The 18,250-nt window shown below is 33.0% G+C and overlaps 3 protein-coding genes across 3 annotated transcripts; 2 read left to right on the top strand and 1 right to left on the bottom strand.

Annotated features, from left to right (window-relative positions):
- Nucleotides 1-5: 5 nt before the first annotated feature.
- aurA (aurora kinase A) lies at nucleotides 6-1,372 on the top strand. The gene has a single exon (XM_089699532.1). The coding sequence runs from the start codon at nucleotides 119-121 to the stop codon at nucleotides 1,163-1,165; it is 1,047 nt and encodes a 348-aa protein (XP_089555658.1). The 5' UTR covers nucleotides 6-118; the 3' UTR covers nucleotides 1,166-1,372.
- Nucleotides 1,357-18,075, bottom strand: Ir68a (Ionotropic receptor 68a). The gene is made up of 6 exons (XM_089699533.1): nucleotides 17,898-18,075; nucleotides 17,469-17,617; nucleotides 16,745-17,126; nucleotides 16,248-16,534; nucleotides 15,936-16,072; nucleotides 1,357-2,418 (listed from the first exon to the last, which is right to left on the bottom strand). Exons 1-6 carry the CDS (start codon nucleotides 17,910-17,912, stop codon nucleotides 1,532-1,534), a joined length of 1,857 nt encoding a protein of 618 aa, XP_089555659.1. The 5' UTR covers nucleotides 17,913-18,075; the 3' UTR covers nucleotides 1,357-1,531.
- LOC149486200 (uncharacterized) lies at nucleotides 2,807-10,209 on the top strand. The gene is made up of 7 exons (XM_089698555.1): nucleotides 2,807-3,024; nucleotides 3,950-4,165; nucleotides 5,651-5,746; nucleotides 6,167-6,262; nucleotides 7,318-7,377; nucleotides 8,711-9,078; nucleotides 10,147-10,209. Exons 1-7 carry the CDS (start codon nucleotides 2,838-2,840, stop codon nucleotides 10,207-10,209), a joined length of 1,086 nt encoding a protein of 361 aa, XP_089554681.1. The 5' UTR covers nucleotides 2,807-2,837.
- Nucleotides 18,076-18,250: the final 175 nt, after the last annotated feature.

The following is an 18,250-nucleotide window of genomic DNA, read 5'->3' as shown; positions in this document are numbered from 1 at the left end:
GGTAACTTGTCGACTAAATACGTTGGACTTGTCATTTTATTCAAATCAAATCTAAAATCCGCGAACATTGTGTTCATGAGTGCCTAACTACTAAAATAGGATTAAAGTATAATAAATTATGAATATTCAAAAGAGCGAGTCCAAAGAAAATAGACCTCCAATTGGTGGACGATCTTTAGTGCCTTCTACGAGTACACCGATGATTCAAGCAACAACAGATGGTTTCAAAGTACCAACACTGCCTGTAAGTCGACCACTTGCTCACAACAACAAAACAACAGCAGCGGGAGAGCCAGTAAAACCTGAAGCAAAGAAAGAGGAGAAAAAGAAACAATGGACTATTTCGGATTTCGACTTAGGACGACCTCTGGGAAAAGGTAAATTTGGAAATGTTTATTTAGCGAGAGAGAAGGAATCGCACTACGTAGTTGCGCTTAAAGTATTATTCAAAAGTCAAATTCACGATTCGGAAATAGAGCATCAAGTGCGTCGCGAAGTCGAGATACAATGTCGCCTTCGACATCCCAACATACTGCGAATGTACGGTTACTTTCATGACGAAAAACGCATATACTTTATCCTGGAATACGCAAAACATGGAGCTTTGTACAAATTGTTGAAGGAACGCGGGCGTTTCGATGACAGAACTGCAGCTATTTATGTAAGAGATTTGACCAAAGCCCTAATTTATTGCCATACAAAAAAAGTTATACATAGAGACTTAAAACCTGAGAATTTATTAATTGGCCACAATTGGGAGTTGAAGATAGCTGATTTTGGTTGGTCAGTACATTCACCATCTTCTAGACGCATGACATTATGTGGTACTTTGGATTATTTATCTCCTGAGATGATAGATGGGAAGCCACACAGCTATGCCGTGGACATTTGGAGCTTAGGAGTATTATGCTATGAGTTATTAGTTGGTTTACCTCCCTTTGACGCAAAGGATTCTCATCAAACTTATAAAAAGATACGCTATGTTATAATCAAATACCCAGAATTTATCTCAGAGAAAGCCAAAGACTTGATGGGGAAATTATTAGTGATTAATCCGGAACAAAGGTTACCGTTGGCCAGTGTACTTCAGCATCCATGGATCTTAGAAAATGCCCCTGAAGGTGCAAAGGCACCGGCTTTCAATCCAGAACAAAAACAATTGTAGTATTAATTTTATAAAGTATACTCATTTCTCTTTGGATAATGTTCATATGACAGAAATGTTTGGACAAATTTATTTAAACTTTGAAATACTGCATTATTTAAATGTTGTGAAATGTTTAATGAGATTTGATGTTTATGTACTTTTAATGATATGTTAGTCTAATTTTTAATTATGTTCAGAATGATAAAAAGAAAAAAGTACATACTCAGTTAAATAGTATATTTTGAAATGACTAGTTAATACATTCCTCTTAAGTTCTATGGTGCCACTTAATTATGTTTGGAAAAGGACTTAAAAATGACTGACACAATATTTATTTCTAAACAATCATGTAAAATAATTTTAATAATAAATTAGTTATACAAATCAATGCTTTTTATTCTTGGCCTTGTAATATTCATCTAAATAGTATTTATCAAACTGAGGGTCTTTTTTTACAATGAAATTCCAATGAATGAATTCACCTATGAGGCATAAAAAGCTCACAGAATAGCCAATGGCTAAAGCAATGAAGGCACAGTACATTTTTTTCAAATTTATTAAAGCCTTGATTTCCTCCTCACTGGTGTCTAAAGATCTTATTTTGTACATGGCATCATTAAGCCATTTTTCTACCAGCCCCACTTCAACTATTCGACGTAAATATATATCGGCTAGAGGCTTCAAAGGTGAATTCTTATGGAACCCTATAGAGATAGGCGTGTTAACCACGCAATCGGACATTATATGAAGATTCCTTTCCATTCCCGTGGCATTCACCATTTCAGTGGCATTGATCGTCGAATTATCGTCTTGGATGTGCATGTTTGCATTTTTTCGTTTAACACTAAGGTATTTAAGGAAATTGGCGCTATCGTAGTATGCGAAAACGCCCTTTGCGATTCTCTCAGCGGCTTCCTCAGGATCGTTAATGCTTTCAAATTTCTCTCCGATTTTCTGCCCTTTCTCGTCTAAGGATTGTTGGAAGAAGTTCTTGGTTTCGCTGCCCCAGCCACCACATGTGAGCTTGCTATCAACTAGTTCTTTTAGCGTATCTATAGTGACCCTAGGTGCTGGGTTGGCTAGAATGGCCGTCATACTCGCTCTGTACGATACAACTAATAAAATACAATATAACCAGTACCATCCAGTCAAAAGCCGTATCGACCAGCCCGTTGGCAGCTTAGGCAGGGAAACGACAAGTAACATTCCATAGGTATATAGAATACTGTTTGTAATTTCGCCGAACAAGTATAAGCCGACTGGTTTTGCATCTGCAAACATCAGAGGTGACAGTTAGCGTTCAAATGAGTCAGGATTACCTGCAAGCCTGTTTTTAATGAGTAAATTTACATTCAATGTATTCCTATAGGTATGAGTTGAGAGGTTAATAACCTACTTTAAAAAGACTTTAAACTAGTATAAGTAACTATAGTCTGTCCACTATAAGAATTGCTTTTTGACAGCTCGACGCAGGGTCTTTTCAGCTAGAACATTTCACTCTCAGTACATTTATGTTGGTTCATTTTAGTTCGGACATAGCTTAACAGATGTCAGCCTTACAAATTCTTTTGACAGATGACAGTTGACAGTTGACACATGTTTGTTTTATGTTTATTGCCCCCGCCCCCTCACTCCCTCCCCTCACTCCGTTTACCGGCGTTTGCATGGCGTTTGCGCATTGGAATCGTTCATGGTGTTTTTTATGTTTATTCGGATTTATCCCCACGAATTGGCGTGTTTATGGACTTTTATGTATCTGTTGAAAATCGTGACCCCAGGCTTGACTCCGGACTTTGATTCTTCCGTTTTGGATTTGATCTCAACTTCATTTCTGATCACTATGGCTGCCGAGAAAAAGTGCTGTGTGCCGACCTGTGGTAAGTCTATAATCGTGTTATTTATTTGGATTTGCCAAAATAAGTAGCTCAAATAAATACATTGCTGTTTAGGCTTTGCTACTCACGGGCTGATAGTTAGGTTAGTTTGTGTTTGTCAAGATGTTCTACTTTTATCATCCTAGCCAAAAGTAATAGAACTTATACTTATAATCAGCGTAAAATCAAAGCATTTACCTTAAAAAGTGCTATTTGATGTACTTAATGTCTAGCACATTGTTATGCAATACATTATGACTAGACATCGGATTATATGCATTTGCATGCAAATGCATAAATCTCTCTAATTACGGCGTTAGTGCATATTTTAGCCTTTTTCACCAATCGTGCATATTTCGTTAAGTAGCGGGAGTTTTGATTGGTCGACTAACCTTTATTAGCCAATCAGAACGCTCAGCGAGTAAACAAACCCTATTTTGGCATGGTAAAATGGCAAAAAATTACAAAAATTACCTACATTGAAACATTTTCACTAATAACTTATATTTCTACTTTTATTTCTATTTTCCATATGTACATTTTATATGCCTTAACCCTCAGCCTTTGAAATGTTACTATTAATTTGGCAAATTGATAATACTCATGCTCAATCTCACACAAAACTAATTTAAATGATTACAGGTACCTACTTATCTATTTCAAAATTGAATGTGAATCTAGTGTTTTCGAGTTTAGTTCTTGAATCATTTGAAAAGTAATATAGGTATAAGAATAATTTGATGTTTTTTATTCAACTATAAAATTCATCATTTATAAAATCAGCACTTGTTAGTACTAAACTTTTCTCGGTTATTGCACAAAAATTACACTAAGTATGATAAATTAAATATTTATTAGGTATTATAATATATTATTGCCTTTACATTGCTACTAGTTCTAATAATAATGCATCAAATTATACTTTCAGGTTCGGATACACAAATACTTCACAAGTTTCCAAATCCAGATAAAGACATGGAACGTTTCCGGATATGGCTTTATAGAATTGGAGGCGAAATTTTGGCTTTGGATAATGCATATATTTATAAATATCGCAAAATTTGTCATCAACATTTTGAAATTCAGTATCACACCAGAAGCAAAATGCTTAGTCCTAATGCTGTCCCTTCATTGTATTTGCCAGGTGACTAAACATTTAGAAAAAGTTTTATAATTATTTTTGTTATTTTAAATAAACCACCCAATTATTGGCACTTTAAGCAGCTACTTCACAAAACCGGTGAAATTTGCATGTACAATTATGTTTTAATTAAGAAAAAAACATTTATACTGGTATTCTAATCTATGGAGAATATTATAAAGTACTTTTCAATTTTAAATTAAATCTCTTTATTTAATATAGTGAATCTTTAAAAGAAAAACCAAAAATACCAGTTGCTGGCATAGTCAAACCTTTTATTGGCAGTGATTGTTTCCAATTATTGTCACTATTCAAGACTGAAAAATATTTACTAGATCTTAAGTAGGGCTTTCAAAGTGTGACTATGACATCTTAAAGTTAATTTTTACCATTCATAAATTAACAGAAATTAATTTTGAAATAAACAAAATAAAAGACTTTGTTAAAAGAAGTGTCACATTTATTTGTAGAGGAACATACCATTTCAGTTGGAACGCTTATTTTTTAAATATGGTTTTAGACAACCAAAAAACCTACTTAAATAAAACATAGAACAATTTTAGCTTACGATTAAATCACAGTTCTGATTGAATGACATCATAAGTAATTTTTAAGTTTCAATTAACATTTTTGTGTGCCAATAAAATGGATAAACAGATTTTAAACAGTCCAATTGTTGGCATACCACAAATAACTAAAAGTTGGCTGTTAAATTTTAAAATAATGTTTAAAAAAGGCAGTTCATACATTCAATAATAAGACAAAATGAATATGCATAAGAAAAACATAACGGAATTGCAATTTCTTTTTAAGTTCATGATAGCTCTTACCTTAGTAAAAAACGAATATTTTGAATATTTTTGCCACACAAGTCCCGGCTTGTCAAACAGATGGTTGATACGCCGCAATGTTTTAAGAAATAAAAAACATTGTTAGCTAGTTGAGTAAAGAATGATACGCTACTTATTAATTTCAACTACAAAATTTATACTGGCTACAAAAAAATCTTAATTTTCTTAAAAAAACTGGAGCATGCCAATAAATTGGTAGAGTGCCAATAATAGGGTGGTTTACCTATATACTTTATTAATTAATTAATTCTTTTGTTATTTTATATTTTTGACGATCTTATTTTATTTTGACATGTAACTTATTTTATTATGAGCGAATCTTTTGCACAGAATAAATCTCTATAAAACTATTTATCGGCTAACTTTGACCAATAATGTCAGAGCCCCTGATTTTGAAGTAAAAGAGAAAAAATAATTATTGAGTTAACATAAGTAGGTAAGTAGGTACATAAATTTCCAAAAAAATATTGAATAATAGTCAGTTATAACATTTTGAACTTCTGTTGATGAATTTATTTTTTGCATCATTAGTACATAATATAACAGTTTATCATATTACTGCACTGTATTTCATCATATATAATATCTTACTTCATAATATATGTATGTACCTTATTAACTTATAACTTTTTTGCAGGTTTTAAAAAAAGCCTTCCATTGGCCGATGTTACAAATGTTGCAGCTGCTTATAGCTATACTGAAGGAATTTCATCAGCATTGCCTTCAACATCAGGTTAGTCAGCTGTTTTATTATTTATAATTTATTTTTAAAAATAATTAGGTACTCAATCCGCATCAAGTCCTGTTATATCATACTAAGCATATCTTGTGCCATGGAAAACAGAGAAAACAAACATGAAACAAGGTGCCTTAAAGTAGCCATAAACTTTGACCATTATAAACTCTCGGGGCCCCCAATTTTTAAGTAATATACAAAAATAGTTTTTGTACTACTTTGTACCTAAAACAATAAGTAGGTAGTAAATTACATCAATTTCCAAAACATATTGAGAAATTGTAAAAGTTTGAACTTCTTTTGATGAATTAATTTCTTGCTTCATTAATACATAATGGCTTATCTTGTAATTGCAATGTATTTTATCATTTATTTTTACTACGTCATAGGTAATATAGGTACTAAAATCTTTTACAGGTTTTACAAAAACAGTTCCATTGGCTGATGTTACAACTGCCAAAGATTCTCATTGCTGTACTGAAGAAATTTCAGCAGCATTGCCTTCATCATCAGGTATGTCAGCTGTTGTATTTTTATTACTAATCATAATTTATTTAAAATATTGAGTAAAGTAATAAAGTAATCAATCCTGAAAGTCTTGTGATCCGAGTAACAAAAAAAATATAGGTACCAGCTGAATTGAGAACCTCCTTCTCATTTTTTTGACGTTGGTTTAAAATAGACAACTAATACTTAAAATGGACTGATCTAGGTACACTTAAACTAAACAAATCTGAAGAATTACTTCTTATGAATTTTCAATGGACTGATCTAGGTACACTTAAACTAAACAAATCTGAAGAATTACTTCTTATGAATTTTCAATGGACTGATCTAGGTACACTTAAACTAAACAAATCTGAAGAATTACTTCTTATGAATTTTCAAAAAAAATGTTCTCATACAACATGCGATGTTATCTGTGAAATATGTCATATTATTGTTAACATTTTTTAACTATATTTGAAATGATAGATAATTGCTATGCATAGTTAATATTTATAAACTATCGTTAATTAATAATTATTTAATTATTGTAACATTTAATATCAATAAGTTGAAGGAATAACAATTTATTTTTGAGAATAAAATAAAGTTTAGTTTATATCCCACCATTTCTGTATGTTTTGAGGGAAACTTATCACAATATTACAAGTGTTAGATAGGTTATTTTCCTTTCCCTATTATTATGGAATGTAATTGTTTACCCTTAAGAACTCTTAAACCTTAGAAAGGTATTTATTCCGACCTTAGAAAAAAAATGTTGTGTGGTTTTATGAAACCACGGTAAAAGTGAAACTGTTCGAACGGTTCCGAACACTGCTTTGTGTAGCGCATGTCGCGTGCCGAGTAGGTATACCTACTCGGCAGCCGCGATACACGCGACATGCGCTACACAGACCAAAAAGTTTGAGACGATGTAATAAAAGTTTCACTTTAAAAATCACAATTTTTTAACTTTGTATGGAGAAATTTTCTCATACAACATGTGATATGGTATAACAATTTATTCCTGATAATAAAACAAAGTTTAATTTATAAACTAACCAACATTTCTTTAACTACAGGAAAACAGCAAACATCTCAAATTGAAGCCAGAACTAAATTGAACATCCAAACTCCGAAAAGTAAGTTTTCTTGGAATTTATTTACTTACATACATAATATCTATCCTAGATAAATGTATTTACGGCAGAAGTGGTGAAATCAGGTCACATTGACTTATGTTATAATATAACACTATTTCATATTTCATTCATTCATTCATTCATTCATATTTATGGTAACTTTAGTAAAGAGATTTTTTTTATTTAAGTAAAACAAACACTACTTTTTAAGGGAAACTTATCATAATTTTAGTGTTAGGTTATTTTCCATTCCCTATTAATATGAAATGTAATTTTCAAAGTTTAAGAACTTATGTAAAAACTTTTGTATGCGAATTTTTTTTCATAATTTTACTTTTATTTAGCTGTTTACTCAAATTATCATCCTTTAGCCAAAAAATCACAATTTATTAGAACTTTGTATTGAGATGTTGTATCAATACCATATTCCTCTTACTAGCGACCCGCCCCGGCTTCGCACGGGTGCAATGCTGATACTAAATACACTACAGAAAAACTGTGAACGTTGTATATAAAAACATAGCGGCCCGCTCTACGCACGGGTATAAAATATATAGCCGGGCGGCCGGCAGGTACCGCCGCAAACGCTACGTCCCGCAATTTTTAAATCCTTAATATCTTCGAAAATATTCACTTAAATCATACGGTGTAAAGGGCCATATAGATCTATATTAGATGAAAAATGTATTCAAGGTATTTAATTGGTTAAAGATTAATGCTGTATTGGTTAAAATCGCTTCCAAAATTAGCCATTATTTGTCGTAAAAAGTAAATGACAAAAAAAAGTTATTGTGGGTTATCCATAAGAGATAGACATATACCATCCCGGACTTTTCTGTAGACCTTTTCAATGTGTACAATACTTAGTACATTATTTTGATAAAACTCGTAAAGTTCAGCCTGCGTTTGCAATATAAGCGGAAAAAATGTTATTATTTACGACATCACATTAGAAACCTCAAAAATAACAGTACTTCCCACTATTTAATGGATATAAACCTTCCTCTTGAATCACTGTATCTATTAAAAAAAACCGCATCAAAATCCGTTGCGTAGTTTCAAAGATTTAAGCGTACAAAGGGACATAGGGACATAGGGACAGAGAAAGCGACTTTGTTTTATACTATGTAGTGATGATACAACTACATACATAGAAAGTGTTTGCTCATTAGCTGCTTATTAACATTACACCATGATGCTTCAACTTTAAAAAAAAAATTACTAAAGGCTTTTTTCTACACGTGTGTGGTGGTGGCCTCTGAACACTTTATCTTTGGCAAAAATCTTAAATCTCTCCTTTCTTCTCATATTAATTCAAAACTTTTTTTTCCAGGAAGCACTAAGAAACATACAACAAATGATGGGCCACGTTTGTACAAGGAGATACAGAAACTACAGAAAAAAAACAATTCATACAAGCAGAGACTTAAAAATGCTAACAATCTTTACAATAATACAGCATTTCAAAATGCACTCAGCAAATTCAAAAGATTGGCTGCTATTTTTACTATTATGCAGTTTCGTGAAATTAGCAAGCCTAAAATGGGGCGACGATTTACTAAAGAGGAGAAAATAATGGCGCTTTCTGTTTATAAGCGTGGACCAAAATGCTACAAATGGCTCAGCAAGATGTTTATTCTGCCTTCCCCAATGACTTTAAGTAGAATGATTTCAAGAGCTGCTTTGAGACCGGGCATTATGGTACGGGAGCTATTAACGTTGAAAAAGAAGTCATTTTAGTATAGCTGGTTTTTTGATATATTGTTCCTCTAGCTATTTCGGTTAGAGTCCGCGCAGTCTGGCTGGCCGGAGTGGTTGCGTTCAGTAGTGCGCATCTTATCTGCACAGGAAATTATCCTTAATTTAAAGTCATTTTTTAACGCGTAATTTTTAAACTTTTGCCTTTAGATAGATCCATCAATCATAATTTTTTTATTGCAAGACGTTTTTTTCGTTGTTAAATAGGTGCCAGACGCAATTTTTAATTTCGTTTTTATAAAAAATTCAAATTATTTTAGAATGTCTGTAAATTTCATATTATGTTCTTCAAACATAATATAATCTAAAATTAATTAGCCAGACGCTAATTCGATTGTTAAGTATTAAAAAATGAGTATAAATAAAAAAAAGTAATGAAGCATGCAGCTCATCAGCTAGTGTATTTTAATTATGCGACAGGAAATAATTGCAAGAATACAATATTATTTACACTTGTTCTTATAAATTAAAAAGTTAAAATGAAAAAAAAAACATAAAAGTGAAAAATAAATTAAAGTTACCATACATTAAAAAGAATGGAATAAAAACTATATCAATGAAGGTTAAACAATTACATTGTTAAATTTAAAAAGCCATCTCCATAATCATCATCATCATCATCTTCCCTCTCACTGTCAGAATTATTTATGTTATCGTCTAAGCCGAATCGTCTACTTTGTCTTTGACATTTTTTAAATTATTGTTCCTTATATAGTTTATAGTAGGTACTGATTGTTATACTTTAAAAACGACAGATTATTAACTATTTTATGTAAAAGATTTAGTTTTATAAAAATTTAAAACATTTTGTTGATTCGACTGATTATAATTGATGTTACGCATGTTAATTTTTAGTAGTTTAGGTGTTTATTATTTGTATTAGACCTTCTTGACTGATATGTTATTAAAATATTACTTATAAAGGTCGTTGATTACTTGAAATTATAAGTTTTAATTAAAACCTTTGAATTCAATCATCATTTTTATTTTGCAGCTCCTATTACTCCCCAGAATCATTATGTTTCAACTCTCCTCGACCTCTGTTTCATCTTACCTCGGTATGAGGGGAATTGAAACAAGTTGACTTGTTACGATTAAGTCAATTTTTCACCACCATTTTCAACGCTTACCGTTTATTTATGCTAACCATTCGCAAGTGTATAGAATAACCTATCGATTGATACCAGTACCATAAGATTTCTGATAATAGTATAAGTTATATTAAACAAAACGTGAAAATTGTTTCAACTCCCCTCGGTCTCCCCTAGTTAGCATGAATTTATATAGCTAGTATACTAGCGGTCCGCCCCGGCTTCACCCGTGGTACCTACATGTTTAAACTATCCTATCTCTCAAGTTGGATCGAACTGCACATGGTGTGCGAATTTTATATGGTTTAGGAGTCCATTGAGGACAAACATTGTGACACGAGATTTATATATATATATTTTAGTATCAGCATCGCATCTGTGCGAAGCCAGGGCGGGTCGCTAGTTGAGTAATAAAAAAAATTGTTTTGTATAGAAGATTGTTGATGTACCCTAATAGTTTATTTTTAACCTAAGGAATAAAATGTACCAATGGAAGGTACTTATTCCCACAACACAGGGAATCCTAGAGTAGGAACAATTCAATTTCTATGCATCTTATATTTTCGAAAAAAAAAAGTTATTGTTTATTGTTATTTAATTTTCGCGGCCGACCCTTTCTATCTGTCTTGCACTTTAAACTATCTCTCCATATACACAATCATCAAATTGTTATACTTACCTACTTTCACTACGTTTTTATTTGTACATATTTAATACTTAACAATCGAATTAGCGTCTGGCTAATTAATTTTAGATTATATTATGTTTGAAGAACATAATATGAAATTTACAGACATTCTAAAATAATTTGAATTTTTTATAAAAACGAAATTAAAAATTGCGTCTGGTACCTATTTAACAACGAAAAAAACGTCTTGCAATAAAAAAATTATGATTGATGGATCTATCTAAAGGCAAAAGTTTAAAAATTACGCGTTAAAAAATGACTTTAAATTAAGGATAATTTCCTGTGCAGATAAGATGCGCACTACTGAACGCAACCACTCCGGCCAGCCAGACTGCGCGGACTCTAACCGAAATAGCTAGAGGAACAATATATCAAAAAACCAACTATACTAAAATTCTCACTTGTCAACGTTGGTAGCTCCTATACGATTAATGAAAAAATATTTGATCAATTAAAAAAAAAAAGTGCAAAAAATGAAGGATAGTGAAAAATTATGCACCCTTATTTTTGATGAAATGGCTCTCACCCCACATTTTGATTACAACAGAAAAAAGGATAAAGTTACTGGCTTTGTAAACTACTTGGGGGAACCGAAGAAACAGATTGCTGACCATGTTCTAGTGTACATGATACGAGGAGTAGTCAGAAACTACAAGCAGCCAATTTATTATTCATTCTGCTCAAGTAGTACACCGAAACAGGTTTTAGCAGCGCAAATAGAACTTATAATAAAAAAGCTTCATTTTATTGGATTTGTCGTTGTTGCGACTGTTTGTGACCAAGGCACCTCAAACACTGCTGCAATTAATAGCCTTATAGAAGCAAATAGAGAAGAGCATTTGAGGAGAAATCAAGTTTTAAGAGAGAAAGTATTTACAGTTGATGGTCAAGTAGTTATCCCATTGTATGATGTCCCACACATGTTGAAAGGTTTACGAAACAACTTGATCACTAAAAATTTACAATATGTAATAAATGGAGAAAGTAAAGTTGCCAAGTGGGAACATATTGTGGAACTATACCACAATAATCCTACATATAAAGGTTTAAAAATTATAAAAAATTTGACAGAAAGCCATTGCTTGAAAGAAAAAATACCGAAAATGAAAGTTAAGTACGCTGCTCAACTCTTCAGTCAAACTGTTGGGAAAACAATGGGCTATTTAGCTGGTAAGTTTATAAACTAATTATTTTTTTGTTTATGCTAGCTTTCCGCCGTGAGGTTTAAATATTTTCTCATAGCAATAAGACGTTTTCTCGCTAAAAAGAGTAGCATGTGTATACAGGGTGTAACAAAATTCTAACTCCCTCTTTCCGCGGTGTGCCGATAGAACTAGCCGACAACTTAGAAATGCTTGGAGTTTCACTATCGCCAACCCTCAATTTTGGCCAGTTTATTACGTCCAAAGCTCAACTCGCAGCCAAAAAACTTGGCATACTAGCTAGGGTGCGGCAGTATTTCACATCTGAACAGCTTTTAACTCTTTATCAAGCTCAAGTTCGATCTTGTGTGGAATACTGCTGCCACCTCTGGGCAGGTACTGCCAAATGTCACCTCTATGTTCTGGAAGCTATGGAACGTCGCGCCAAGCGAATTATTGGAAACGACCAGCTATTCGAAAACCGGCTTCTGAGCCTTGGTCATCGCCGCAAAATCGCCAGTCTCTCAGTTTTCTATCGACTTCATTTCGGGGAATGTGCAACTGAATTACATGGCCTTATCCCAGCTTCCCCTTTTTTCCAAAGAACGTCCAGGCGCACGGCGGGATACCACCCTTATCTGGTAGAAATGCCGACTGCACGCACAGCACGCTTTGCGTCCTCCTTCTTAATGCGAGCTGCCAAAGAGTGGAATTCTCTGCCGGCGTCCGTCTTTCCAGAGAAGTACAACATGGGAATTTTCAAGAGACGAATTAACAGGCACTTTCTAGGCGGGCGTGACTTACCACCTTAGATCTCGTCACCACTTTCCATCAGGTGGGACTGGGGTCAAACGTCCACCTATCAACGTATAAAAAAAAAAAAAAAAAAAAAAAAAAAATTCTCAAGCAGTACTTAAGAAGAGTTGATGAGCCCATGAAACTGATCTACTTTTCTGATATGAAAAAAAAATTGGTGCTCCCATACAAAATTGGCCTTTGATCCGAAAAATCACTATGCCCTTGATGCTTAACTCATTTAATGAGACATATAAACACCCCTATAAATATGAACCACTAGGTACATACATATATTCATATGAAAAAGTAATTTAATTTCCCCCATGGTTTTATCATTAAGTTATTATATTATCATTAAGGCCGGTTGCAGAGCTTCACCGACCATCAGTGCGTACGTCAGTCGCGCTTGTCATATGTATGGAATATGCGTGCGTATGGGCGTATTCAGAAAGAAAGCTTGAAACTTATAAGCGCTTATCGGCGCTTATAAGCGCTGGTAACCCGCGCAGGAAAATATATGAACATGCGCTTATAAGCGCTGATAGGCGCCGACAAGTTCCAACAAGTTTCAACAAACTTGTCGGCGCCGATCAGCGCTTATAAGCGCCGATAAGCGCTTATAAGTTTCAAGCTTTCTTTCTGAATACGCCCTATGGTCGGTCTAGCTATGAACGGTTTTATGAATTTCCATACATATTATGACAAGCGCGACTGACGTACGCACTGATGGTCGGTGAAGCTCTGCAACCGGCCTAAGGATAAATACGAAAGTTAGTCTTTTCACTTTCACAATTACAGAGCAATTAGAGTAAATTAAATAGAAAAAAATTACCAATAGATAAGCAAGCTGGCTATCTGATTGGATTACAGAATTTTTGATGTACTTCATCATTAGTCAAAAATGTCATTTTAAACAAAACCTTATTTTTTGTTACAGAAATTGGGATACTGTCTGAAGAATCGAAAAATACTGCAGATTTTATTATTTTTATTGATAACTTATTTGACTCCATGAATGGAAGCAATAAAAATGCAAAAAATCGAAGTGGCAAAAACCTGCTGACCAGTGTGACACCAAATTCAGCCCACAAAGAACTGTGGACTGAAGCCAAAAGAATTTTAAAAACAATGAAATTTATAAGCGTAAATGGAAAAACTGGTACCGTTCCATCCATTAATAATTGGATACATACCTTAGAAAATATGGAACTACTGCGAGAAAAACTTTTCAGTGAATATAATGTCAAATCAATTTGGTGCAGACATTTCAATCAAGATCCCCTTGAAAATTTTTTTGGCAACATACGTAGTCATGGAATTCGAAGCAACTCGCCTACATGTGCTAACTTTGAAGTAGCTTTTGCCTCCTTATTAGTTAGTAGTTTGAGTAGCAATTATTCTCCGGGTTCGAATTGCGAAGATGATTTTTGTAATGTGTTCCAATCATTTGATGACATATTTTTTGCACCAAATAAAATTAGTAACGAAAGATGCGAAATTGATTATGAAGATCTAATGAATGAAAACATAATAATTGATTACGAAATTAAGCAAAGGGATCCCAGAATAAAGGCTCAGCTAGAGTACGTATCCGGATACTTATTAAGCAAAGCAAAAAAAATTTTCAAAAATTGTGAGTCGTGTGTAAAAGATTTTTTTGATAAGTCCGATTCTAATAAATATATAAGAAGGAGAGAATACAAGAAAAATAAACAATATTTAACTTATCCCAACGATAAATTAAAGAGATGTTTTTCTGAAATGCAGGATGTTACATTTTACATTCTATCAAAAAAAAGTGAAATTAACAACTTAAATGCTTACATTAAAACACTGATGTATGTATTAATTAATACAAGCTTTGCTCAGTGTACAAATCATAAAAAAGATGTGATAGAATTTATGTTCGACTTTTCAAGCCGATTTTTTACGTATAGGTGGTGTAAATGTACAAATAAAATCTTGGACGGTACCAGTCGGGAACTGAATAATAATGATCCTATTCAAAAACAAGCTTTTTTGTATTGTAATAGAAGAAATATAAATAAAAAATAATAATACTTATAATATTTTGTTTTATTCAGAAATCCTTATGAAACAGATAAAAATAGCGTTATATAATAAAACTACCTATAATAATAGTTATAGGCGGTATAGTTATACATTTATATGTAATAGTCCGGACATCGCTCGATAGATGGCGCCCATTCATTTTTAGCACTGTTTACTCTATACCCGTATATTCAATGTACTCTGTGGCTCGACGGGTGATACCAGAAGTGATGTTCAAAAGATTATCGATTGTGATACCATTTCAATTATAAATTCAAAATATTATCATAAATCGAATCAGGTACGTAAATAATAATTACAACGTAAACGTACTAATAAGATATGTAATAATAAGACCACATATCTATGCATTGTATGTTAAAACTAAACTAAACTAATATTTTATTATTTATTGGTTTCTATCTTACAATTTGGTTGTCTTTACGTTTAAATTATATAACATAATAGAAGAGTTTTTCTGTATCGGATATATTTTACAGAGTATTTCTATCGATTATTTTAATCTATCGACCCATCATTGAATAATTCTGTGTAGGCATCACTAAGTGGGCGGGACCTGTCCATGAAGTACGATAATTATTTGTATGACATTTTAACATAGACAATACAATTATACATAGGCGTGAAGCTGTCAAAAAGCAAATAATATAATGGACAGAGTATAAGTATATCGAAATAATAAAAAAAATTAAAAACATTTAAGTAGGTAACACTTAAACTAGTTATGTACAAAAAAAAAAAGAGTAATTGAAGGTGTAAAATAATGCGTTTGCCTTTATATTTTACTTTCTAAAACCGTAATCTCTGATATAGATAAGTTTTCTAGCTCTACCTGTAACTTCGTTTGCGCATATGTAGGTACCTACTGTGTAGATTCAAGTTCAAAATAAATTATAGCCTATGCCCTATTGCAATTGACTAATAAGCTTTATAAGATTAAAAAGCTTTGAAAGTTTTATCAATATCCTTCTAGTCGTTTTTATACATAACTAACTCTCATGCATTTACCACTAAGATTTTCTTTCTTGTCTGGATTTCTTGATTGTTCCTTGAAATCTAACAAGTCCAAGTAATAATAGGCTAAGCCGTAGAAAATCGATCCTGTCACCAATAGGACCAGGAGAACCGCGACCCACATGTACAATCTAGACAAAAAGTTCATACTTACATTAAAATTTAAAATAAAGACTAAGTACTCTGTTATAAAACCATTGAGATAAATGTTGTGCCGTGTGGAATGGACGATATTACCTTCATCTTTTATTTTTTTTTACACACAAGACAAAGGGTTAGAATTAAAATAAGGGGAATTTCGCTTACTTAAATGGCAAGATAAGCGTTTTCCACGAATTATCAGTCAGCGCTTCAGGCGTAAGGAAAGTCCAACATTGCGACGTGTATGGTATACTTAGATCCGTTAAATCCAAATGGTACGGTGTGTACTGCAGATTGCCCAGCGCTAAATCCGCTTTACCATTCACTATTTCACCGAGAAGACCAGAAAAAGAACCATTGGCCTGCTTTTCACCCCATTTATGCAGCTCTGCGTTGATCGCTTGATATAATTTTGGTTTGAAATTCATCTTTTGGGAGAGTGTGTTGAGGATCTGTAAGATTTATCTTCGTCATTTCTATATATCGCAGATATTCAAGCGAAGAGTGAACCGGTACCTACTAGGGAAGCGCGTACCGCATATCTTAGCTTTCCGTCAGGCGAGATTGTGGTCAAGCGCTTCCCTATCTAGAATAAAAAAAAAACTACTAGGTTTATGTTAGTTCTATAAATAACATAAGCATTAAAAAACAACTAAACTTACTTCTACCTCAACACCGCTGACTTTATTCGTTTCATTCGTTTTCATAACCGTCACAGAAGGGACGTGTTCCAAATACACCACCTTTAAAATCTCACCATTCAGATTGCTTGTTTTATCAACAAACAAGTCTCTTCCATAGTGAAACCTACCATTCCTCCAAATATCCACCCTTTGAGATATAAAAACTTCTTTTATTGGATTCGGGAATGGTATTGTAGATAGATCGAACCAAGCTTTGCTTTTGAGTTTTCCAATGACTTTCTTATGGTGCTTTATGAAAATAACGTTGACTATTCGCTTCCAAAGATAGTGGAAGTCGCTGTGAAATAGTCGTATGTCGTGGAGCATTATAAACATGGCTCTCGTGTCAAGCAGACGGTATCTATTAAGAAGAAATGAAAGGTTTTTGTTACAAAAGAACAAGAGACTTGCAATTTTGTTGGAGATAATGCAAACTTTATCATGTTATAGGTAACTACTATCTGACTTCGTCTGCTTTAAACGATTTATTCCCCACTTTTGCAATTTGATCATTGCTCTCTAGCTCTCCTTAATAAATGGACTATACAACACAAAATAATATAACCTACGAGGTACGCACGCACAAGCGTGATACCTCGTGGTGCTATCAAGCATGCGAGGTAGGTGCGTCGCAGTATAAAGACATCATGATTGATTGCACCTATAATCAAGTAGGTAACATAAGATGGTGTAAAAATCTTACCTATCCCCAAATGTTAGTAGTCTCGTAGCTTGTAAACCGTTGGCTAAAATAATTAAGTACACATTGCAGCCATCTTTCTTCGCTTGTCGTATAGACTCCAGCGTATAAAAGTTTGGTGATAGCAGATCTTCGCGTTCTTCTACGACAATCTTAAAATATTTTCCAAAGTATTTTTTATTATGGAATTAAAGTATGAAGACATTGTAGAATTGGTTAAGGGAATTGAGCGAATCTAAGTTTATATCATTTTTTTTATTATTTTATCACTAGCCGTAGCGCGCGTTTTCAATCGCAAGTCTAAAATATATATAGATGCTCAAAATCCCTTGTTGTTTTGCGTAAAAAAATAACAAATATAGTTCATACATAAGAATATTCTTTAAAACTTTGCAAAATTAGTAGTATTTATATCTCATAAATTTTGACTACCGTCACGAAAGACATTGGAAAAGTTTTCTTAAACAGCCCTCCTTCAAACACGTTCAAATAAACGGTGTCGGTTATTGCTGCAACACATGAAACGTCCTCCTTCCTTGCTATGCGATTCAATAGATCGATGATTACATACTGTAAATCTGTCTTTACTTTTAGCTCTTTTATAATAGGCCCAATATCTGCAGATACCCTGCAAAATAGAGTAATATACATGTGTATTAAATATCAAAATATGTAGCAATAAACGATAGAATTGAAATACCGTCACTTTGGGTAAGTAAATTATTATAGAAGTTTTTTTTAGTTTTTTCAGCATATAAAGTATAAATGTTTCAAGCTACTCTTGT

Source organism: Colias philodice, chromosome 9, assembly GCF_061535455.1.
Source record: "Colias philodice isolate Cphi_HAF_F1 chromosome 9, ilColPhil1 Martin Lab GWU primary, whole genome shotgun sequence".
NCBI lineage: Eukaryota > Metazoa > Arthropoda > Insecta > Lepidoptera > Pieridae > Colias > Colias philodice.
Note: the sequence above shows the minus strand (reverse complement) of the source record. Positions and strands in the feature narration are given on the sequence as shown.